Genomic DNA, 8,896 nt, shown 5'->3' with positions numbered 1-8,896 from the left:
AGCGCCCCCCGCGACCCCGAACGGGATTAAGCGGCAGAAAATGGATGGATGGATGGGTGGATGGATGGATCTATATTTGCCTTCATAAATTTAAAATGTAACTATGTATTATGCGTATTTTCATCAAATCTATGTTTATATATGATAATGACTTTGCTATCACACGAATATTAAAGTTGAAGTACCAATGATTGTCACACACATACTAGGTGTGGTGAAATGTGTCCTCTGCATTCGACCCATCCCCTTGTTCACCCACTGGGAGGTGAGGGGAGCAGTGAGCAGCAGCGGTGGCCGCACCCGGGAATCATTTTGGTGATTTAAACCCTGATTGCAACCCTTGATGCTGAGTGCCAAGCAGGGAGGTGATGGGTCCCATTTTTATAGTCTTTGGTATGACTCGGCCGGGGTTTGAACTCACAACCTACCGATTGGTTGATTGATTGATTGATTGATACTTTTATTAGTAGATTGCACAGTTTAGAACATATTCTGTACAATTGACCACTAAAAGCTAACACCCCAATAAGTTTTTCAACTTGTTTAAGTCGGGGTCCACGTTAATCAATTCATGGTACAAATATATACTATCAACATAATACAGTCATCACACAAGTTAATCATCATAGTATATACATTGAATTATTTACATTATTTACAATCCTGGGGGTGGGATGAGGAGCTTTGGTTGATATCAGTACTTCAGTCATCAACAATTGCATCAACAGAGAAATGGACATTGAAACAGTGTAGGTGTGACTTAGTAGGATATGTACAGCCAGCAGAGAACATAGTGAGTTCACATAGCATAAGAACAAGTAAATACATTAGAAATACATTTGAGTTGTTTATAATCCGGGGAGATGGGATGTGAATGGAGGAGGGTATTAGTAAAGTGTTGAAGTTGCCTGGAGGTGTTGTTTTAGAGTGGTTTTGAAGGAGGATAGAAATGCACTTACTTGTATACCTGTTGGGAGTGCATTCCACATTGATGTGGCATAGAAAGAGAATGAGTTAAGACCTTTGTTAGATCGGAATCTGGGTTTAACGTGGTTTGTGGAGCTCCCCCTGGTGTTGTGGTTAAGGCGGTCAAGGAAGTAGTTTGACATGTACTTCGGTATCAGGGAGGTGTAGCAGATTTTATAGACCAGGCTCAGTGCAAGTTGTTTGACTCTGTCCTCCACTCTGAGCCAGCCCACTTTGGAGAAGTGGGTTGGAGTGAAGTGTGATCTGGGGTGGAGGTCTAGAAGTAACCTGACTAGCTTGTCCTGGGATGTTTGGAGTCTAGATCTGAGGGTTTTGGAGGTGCTGGGGGACCATGAGGTGCAAGCGTAATCGAAGAAGGGTTGAATGAGAGTTCCTGCTAGAATCTTCAAGGTGCTTTTGTTGACCAGAGAGGAGATTCTGTCGAATAATCTCTTTCTTTGGTTGACCTTTTTGATTACCTTGGTTGCCATTTTATCACAGGAAAGATTAGCCTCTAGAATGGAACCTAGGTAGGTGACCTCATCTTTCCTGGTGATAACAATGTCACCCACTTTTATAGTGAAGTCACTGACTTTCTTAAGGTTGATATGGGACCCACATAGGATGGATTCCGTTTGACCTAAGTGTATGGATAGCTTGTTGTCAGCAAGCCAGGTGCAAATATTTAGGAGTTCAGCACTGATCTCAGGGCGGACAGTCTAACCAGTAGGCCACTGACTAGGTAAAATATATCAACCTATCATACATTCTCATCTCATTCTTATGTTGTTCTAACGTTGATCTACGGCAGTGTATGCTGTTGTGACATTGTTCATGGTTTGGCGCGTACTCAGGGCTTTTATTGTGATGTGACTTCTGGTTTCCTGAGCAACTGTCATGAGGATGCCTTTGGATGGATAATTTACATTACTTAATCCATCCATTCATCCATTTACTACCGATTGTCCCTTTTTTGTGGTCGCGGGGGGTGCTGGAGGCTATGCATTACTGAAAATAGCATGCCGTTGACATGTTAAATTTAAAATAGTATGAAATTCTCACATTAGTTTAATGATACAATTTTGGAAGATGGTGAAAGTAGAAAAACTCTTAAACTATTATCTTTGTTGGAGGAATTTAAGTTTTTTTGAATAATATATATATAAATATTTATATATATATTTATAAATTTATGTATGTATATATATATATATATATATATATATATATATATGTATATATATATATATATATATATATATATATATATATATATATATATATATATATATATATATGTTTTGATTGGATCATCCAGAGAATAGTGCTCGATACCGTGGTAGAGCACAATATGTATGTGTGGGAAAAATCACAAGACTACTTCATCTCTACAGAACTGTTTCATGAGGGGTTCCTCCTGATGATTGAGGGAACCCCTCATGAAACAGTTCTGTAGAGATGAAGTAGTCTTGTGATTTTTCCCACACCTACATATATATGTGTATATATATGTACATTATTTAACATTTTTGTTTATATAAAGACGTTGATTGCTCAACCCCGTCATAATTTGAAATATCATAATATATCGGAAGTGCCTACATTTTTCTGTATATTTTTCAAAATGTACTGTCTGTGTGTTCAATTGTTCAAAAAGTTACGTAACTAAACGCTGCTTATGAATAACACCCACGTAATATCACGACGAACTGAGCTGAAAACGCAACAAAATGATCAGGCAAAAAATAGACATGATAAATTAATTATTTCTTGTAAATAAAAACATGTCACGTATTTTATTCGAATGCGCATGCGCACATAAAAATGAAGCGCCGCTCTCCACGCATACATGACGTCCAGTGACGTAATGACGCATCCCGGCGTAACCAAAACAACATGTCGCTGAGACAGACTCAAGGAAGAGGTATCCTTACGGGTTTTAAGCCTTCTGTAGTATTTTCTGTCGTGGTTGTTGTCACGATCGTGTTGTTTTAGAAACGAACACCAAGAAACTTTGCGGGAGCTAGCGAGGAAAGCTAACTTGCTTAGCTAGCTTAAGGATTAGCCTGGTTTGTTTACCATGTATTTCTCAGTACGTAATGTTATTTAACAACGTAGTGTCTATATAATGCAAACTAATATACTAATTCAATTTAAAGTGTTTAGTGTTTAGAAGATTTCGCTGCTTAGTCCTGTATTGTGTTTCAGAAATGAACGGTCAATCGGACGTGGAAGTCGATTACAAGCGGAAGTACAGAAATCTCAAACGGAAGTTGAAATTCCTGGTTTATGTACGTAAGAAAAGTACGATCTACAAACCCCGTTCCTATATGAGTTGGGAAATTGTGTTAGATGTAAATATAAACAGAATACAATGATTTGCAAATCCTTTTCAACCCATATTCAATTGAATGCACCACAAATACAAGATATTTGATGTTCAAACGCATAAACTTTATTTTTTTTGTGCAAATAATAATTAACTTAGAATTTCATGGCTGCAACAAGTAGTTGGGAAAGGGCATGTACACCACTGTGTTACATCACCTTTTCCTTTAACAACACTCAATAAACGTTTGGGAACTGAGGAAACTAATTGTTGAAGCTTTGAAAGTGGAATTCTTTCCCATTCTTGTTTTATGTATAGCTTCAGTCGTTCAACAGTCCGGGGTCTCCGCTGTCATATTTTATGCTGCATAATGCGCCACACATTTTCCATGGGAGACAGGCCTGCATTGCAGGCGGGCCAGGAAAGTACCCGCACTCTGTTTTAACACTTGTCTTGCTGAAATAAGCAGGGGTATCCATGATAACGTTGCTTGGATGACAACATATGTTGCTCCAAAACCTGTATGGACCTTTCAGCATTAATGGTGCCTTCACAGATGTGTAAGTTACCCACGCCCTGGCCACTAATACACCCCCATACCATCACAGATGCTGGCTTTTAAACTTTGCGCCTATAACAATCCGAATGGTTATTTTCCTCTTTGATCTGGAGGACACCACTTCCTCTGTTTCCTAATATAATTTGAAATGTGGACTCGTCAGACCACAGAACACCTTTCTACTTTGCATCAGTCCATCTTAGATGAGCTCGGGCCCAGCCAAGCCGGCGGCGTTTCAGGACATTGTTGATAAATGGGTTTGGCTTTGCATAGTAGAGTTTTAACTTGCACTTACAGATGTAGCGACCAACTAGTTACTGACAGTAGTTTTATGAAGTGTTCCTGAGCCCATGTGGTGATATCCTTTACACACTGATGTCGGTTTTTGATGCAGTACCGCCTGAGGGATCAAAAGTCCGTAATATCATCGCTTACGTGCAGTGATTGCTCCAGATTCTCTGAACTTTTTGATGATTTTACGGACCATAGATGGTAAAATCCCTAAATTCCTTGCAATAGCTCGTTGAGAAATGTTGTTCTAAAACTGTTCGACAATTTGCTTACAAAGTGGTGACCCTCACCCCATCCTTGTTTGTGAATTACTTAGCCTTTCATGGAAGCTGCTTTTATACCCAATCATGGCACCCACCTGTTCCCAATTAGCCTGCACACCTGTTGTATGTTCCATATGTTTGATGAGCATTCCTCAACTTTATCAGTATTTATTGCCACCTTTCCCAACTTCTTTATCATGTGTTGCTGGCATCAAATTCTAAAGTTAATGATTATTTGCAAAAAAAAAAAAAGTTTATCAGTTTGAACATCAAATATGTTGTCTTTGTAGCATATTCAACTGAATATGGCTTGAAAAGGATTCGCAAATCATTGTATTCCGTTTATATTTACATCTAACACAATTTCCCAACTCATATGGAAACGGGGTTTGTTCCTAAGGGTGTTTTTGCCACAGAGCAGGACTATAAAGTTGTTATCTTTATAGGAACACGAATGCTTCCAAGAGGAACTGAGGAGGGCACAAAGAAAACTCCTCAAAGTCTCGAGAGACAAAAGGTATCAGAATGGAAAATGTTTGTTCGTCTTTATTTAAAATAACACATTTGTTTTGGTGTATGTCAGCTTTCTTCTGGACCGGCTGCTTCACTATGAGAGGATCGAAGAAGACTCCTCAGGTAGTCATGACACCCAGCAAGTTGTTATGACAACCAGCAAGTGGTTGAGTAGTCTGTACATGTTTTGATGATAGTTTAAATCTTATTTAGATTCAGATGCAACTGTTTCTTCGGAAAACAGCGAGGGAGAAGTGCTCCGGGAGAGGGAAAGAGAGCGAGAAGGAGTAAAGAAGTAAGTCAGAAAATAGCACCATTTTTGTTTCGGGACACTTGTTGACTGACCTCCTGCAATGCGTTCCAGGGTAAAACTGTTGCCTTAAAACAAAAGTAAATATACATACAGTACAGGCCAACAGTTTGTACACACCTTCTCATTCAATGCATTTTCTTTATTTTTATGACTATTTTACATTGTAGATTGGTCACTGAAGGCCTCAAAACTATGAATGAACACAAGTGGAGTTATGTACTTCACTAAGGTGAAATAACTTAAAAACATATTTTATATTCTAGTTTATTCAAAAATAGCCACCATTTGCTCTGATTACTGCTTTGCACAGTCTTAGCCATCTCTCGATGAGCTTCACGTGGTAGTCACCTGAATGGTTTTCACTTCACAGGTGTCATAGTTTTGATGCCTTGAGTGACAATCTACATTGTAAACAGTCATGAAAATAAAGAAAACACCTTGAAATGAGAAGGTTTGCCCAAACCTTTGGCCTCTTTTGTGTATAAATATAATACTAAGTTAAACCCTCTAAAAAGAAAACACAATAGTTAATCCGTTGATGTTTGCTGAATGGAGCTTTTGTGTGGATGTTTTTGTTTTTTATTTTAGGCGAAGAAATAACCCAGGCATGAGTCTACCATCGTCATCCTCCTCGCCTCATCTCTCCCTGCTGTCCCGTGCAGGTGGACCTTACCTCAACGCCGTAAGTGTGCACTCCTCTGTCTTATCCAGTCATCGCTTCCTCATTTTTTATTATTTGTCATTATTATAAGTTGAATCATTTTTTTATTCAATATCATTTGTTTCATTACTCATTTTTGTGTCCCTTTTTTGTTTTTTGTACATTTCATGTGATCTACTTCCATTTGTGTCTGTGTGCTCATACTGGGGGGCTTAAACTGGTGGCAGATGCCCTTCCCACCAGAGTATTTGGCGCCACAGTCCGAACGAGTGAAGAAAGAGAGGAAAACAAAAGTGCCCAAAAGCAAGAAAGACACCACCGGGAAGGTGAGAGAGACAAAAGGAGGGAAACACGATACAGTACTATGGATAAACATTCCGCTATAATACTAATATACAGTGTACCGGAGCTATCCTATAAGTTTTTATATATATATATATATATATATATATATATATATATATACATTTTCAGAATGCTTCTCTTTGCAAGGCTGGGACATCACCAAGATGGTCAACAATAAAGCACAAACATTTCAGACACAGAGATCCACTATATGGCAGCAGTGCTCTGCTGTTTTCAAGGACCTACAGAAAAAAAGCTAGTCAAAGATCCACTCTATGTGATAGGAGCACTCTGCTGTTGTTAATAATCTCTCTATCATAAAATGCACGTAAAATATACTCTTTAGAGGGGCACTGCACTTTTGGGGGGAATTTTGCCTATCATTCTGTCATTACGAGACACAAGAAGACAAAAGTTGTTTCTTTTTGCAGTCCAACATGTAAAAATTAGCTTGTTCTAGGTGGCTGGCAATGCTGCTAATGAGACCAATCAATTCTACCTGTAAATCACTTACAAATGCATCCCAAAATTGCCAATAATACCTAATTTTCATTCGGTAACCTGTATAATCACCAAACTGTAGCGGCATTGTTATTGTAGGAGCGAACACGGAGGAACTATTTTTCCAGCGGAGTAACACATCGACAGGCTTAGGTTTTAGCCATAAGCTAGCTCCGACAAGAGATAAGCTAGCTTCTACGTCAACACCTGAATTGCATGTGAGTTTGTAATGCACAACACAATGCGATACGACAGCAAACTGTACTGACTGAGAAACATGAACAATTATATTATAGTATTTATAAAGCATTGATTAGCCCACATTTCAAGTTATGTTCATTCACAGCTAGCTCGACAGCGTACACACTGTAGTTGTAATGAAACACATTACATGCTGTGTTTATCAATAAACAATATTAAAGTGATTCACTCAGTGGACAATTGTGTGTTTGGTCCAGCTGGCAGGGGGAAGTTTTTTTCCATTTTATTTTTGGTAAGCACTCCATTTATGTCAAAATACTTTAACTCCAAGTTCCACATTTACAGCGTCAAAGTCACGTAGACCTCACTCTATAGGCTTATGTCTGCTCCAACGTTTTACTTTTCCTCTGTGCTTGCTTCTGTAACCAGCAGTTCATCTTCCATATATTGATGTTAAAAAGTAAGGTTGTGAATCCTCGTTCGTTCAGGAATATTATTACTATTACAAAGTCTGCCAAGATTAGAAAACACTTGCGTATGTTTCCGGAAGTAGAACACATTTGTTGCCGGAAGTTAGAAGTGCGCTGATATGGAAACGTAAATAAATGTGCTGAGGAAATCAAGTATATCCAACAAACTTTTGCAAAAGTGATAAATGCAAACTTATGCATTCTTTGACTTTGCTCCATTTAACTGGAATATGAGCTGCATGCTTTTCTCGTAGTTTTTTTGTAAAATCTTGCACTCCTCCGTCCTATTTGATTACCTCTTGAGAAAGTCTGATGAAATCTTTATCCTTTTCGATATTTGAACAATTCATAAAGCCGAAAACAACATACGGGTAGAGCAGTTTTTCTTTGAGAAAGAGATTTTCCGAGAGAAAAATGGCACCTAGTACCCATTAAGAACAAAGCTAGCTTGACCACCACGCATATTTAATGGCCACTACGTGAGTTGAACGTGACGTCAGTAAAATCCAAGCAATTGGCGCATTTCTTGTTAGCACATGAACAACAAGGTTGGGTTCTCAGACTTTCCCACTCTCAAGCCCATTCGCAAAAAATATAATTTCATTCCTCCAGCTTACTACTTTTGAAAATGTACACTGCTGAGGATCATCACCGCTATTTTCTTCGACACACGTTTGAGAATAAACTTCAAAGCATATTTTAGTGTATGTTGCGGACCGCTGTTTTTGTGTGCATGCCATGGTTAGTTGAACAGAACAGTTTATCCACGTCTATTCTCATGTGGGAAGCCTAACACAGTTTGATTGAAAGTTTGACATTATCTCCCTGTATGAACACTAGTGCTACACAGACAAGCATTTTTGAAAAATAAACAGGACACTGATACATTGTCACTTACTTGTCACGGTTCTTCAACCATGTAATAATCTTGGTATATCATTGTTAGACATGAGTATCTAACGTTGTAACAACATTCATAGTAGGGATGTATATTGTTAGGATTTTATTGATATCGATACTCCTTATCGATACCGGTATTCATTGGTACTCTTATTGATACTACCAGTATATGTAAATTGAGATGTGAAAAAATATATTTTTATTAGCACAAGAGGCTGTGCACCAACAACATCATGATATAATGTCTCACAGCAGGGCAGTATTTTATCAACACCTGCTTTTTAGGTCTTGAACAAACCAATTATGTGGGAAATGTGCAAGGTGCAATGCAGTTATGTTATCATCTTGTGGAGACCACACAGATCCATCACTTTGTTTCTATTCATTACAATTACACTCAGTATATACATCCATTTCCTACCCTTGTCCCTATAATAACATTTAGATTAATAGTAATAATATAATAAAGTACAAAAATGTTAATTAATGTATGGTGTTCATGTTTACAAACCTTTATAATATCTCATATAAAATATGTAATATAAATCTATTCATCCATTTTCTACCGCTTGTCCCTTTCCGGG

The 8,896-nt window shown here is 38.1% G+C and overlaps 2 protein-coding genes across 6 annotated transcripts in view; both read left to right on the top strand.

Annotated features, from left to right (window-relative positions):
* vars1 (valyl-tRNA synthetase 1) overlaps window positions 1-8,896 on the top strand; it is a 223,102-nt gene that overhangs the window by 145,251 nt on the left and 68,955 nt on the right. The gene's annotated exons all lie outside the window — the stretch shown is intronic.
* The window catches only part of LOC133561506 (INO80 complex subunit E-like), a 40,718-nt gene that overhangs the window by 18,785 nt on the left and 13,037 nt on the right, over window positions 1-8,896 (top strand). For 2 of the 5 annotated variants that reach the window (XM_061914814.1, XM_061914816.1), the window contains exons 1-7: window positions 2,808-2,890; window positions 3,175-3,257; window positions 4,855-4,925; window positions 4,992-5,044; window positions 5,135-5,216; window positions 5,823-5,916; window positions 6,123-6,221. In XM_061914814.1, the coding sequence (XP_061770798.1) occupies window positions 2,863-2,890; window positions 3,175-3,257; window positions 4,855-4,925; window positions 4,992-5,044; window positions 5,135-5,216; window positions 5,823-5,916; window positions 6,123-6,221 (510 nt within the window). In that variant the 5' untranslated portion in view covers window positions 2,808-2,862. Of the gene's footprint in view, window positions 1-2,805; window positions 2,891-2,969; window positions 3,036-3,174; window positions 3,258-4,854; window positions 4,926-4,991; window positions 5,045-5,134; window positions 5,217-5,822; window positions 5,917-6,122; window positions 6,222-8,896 lie in introns of those variants that run through there. The other 3 variants (XM_061914818.1, XM_061914817.1, XM_061914819.1) reach the window with 3 other exon arrangements.

Source organism: Nerophis ophidion, linkage group LG11 (assembly GCF_033978795.1).
Source record: "Nerophis ophidion isolate RoL-2023_Sa linkage group LG11, RoL_Noph_v1.0, whole genome shotgun sequence".
Classification (NCBI taxonomy): domain Eukaryota; kingdom Metazoa; phylum Chordata; class Actinopteri; order Syngnathiformes; family Syngnathidae; genus Nerophis; species Nerophis ophidion.
This window is presented reverse-complemented; position numbering and strand designations above follow the sequence as displayed.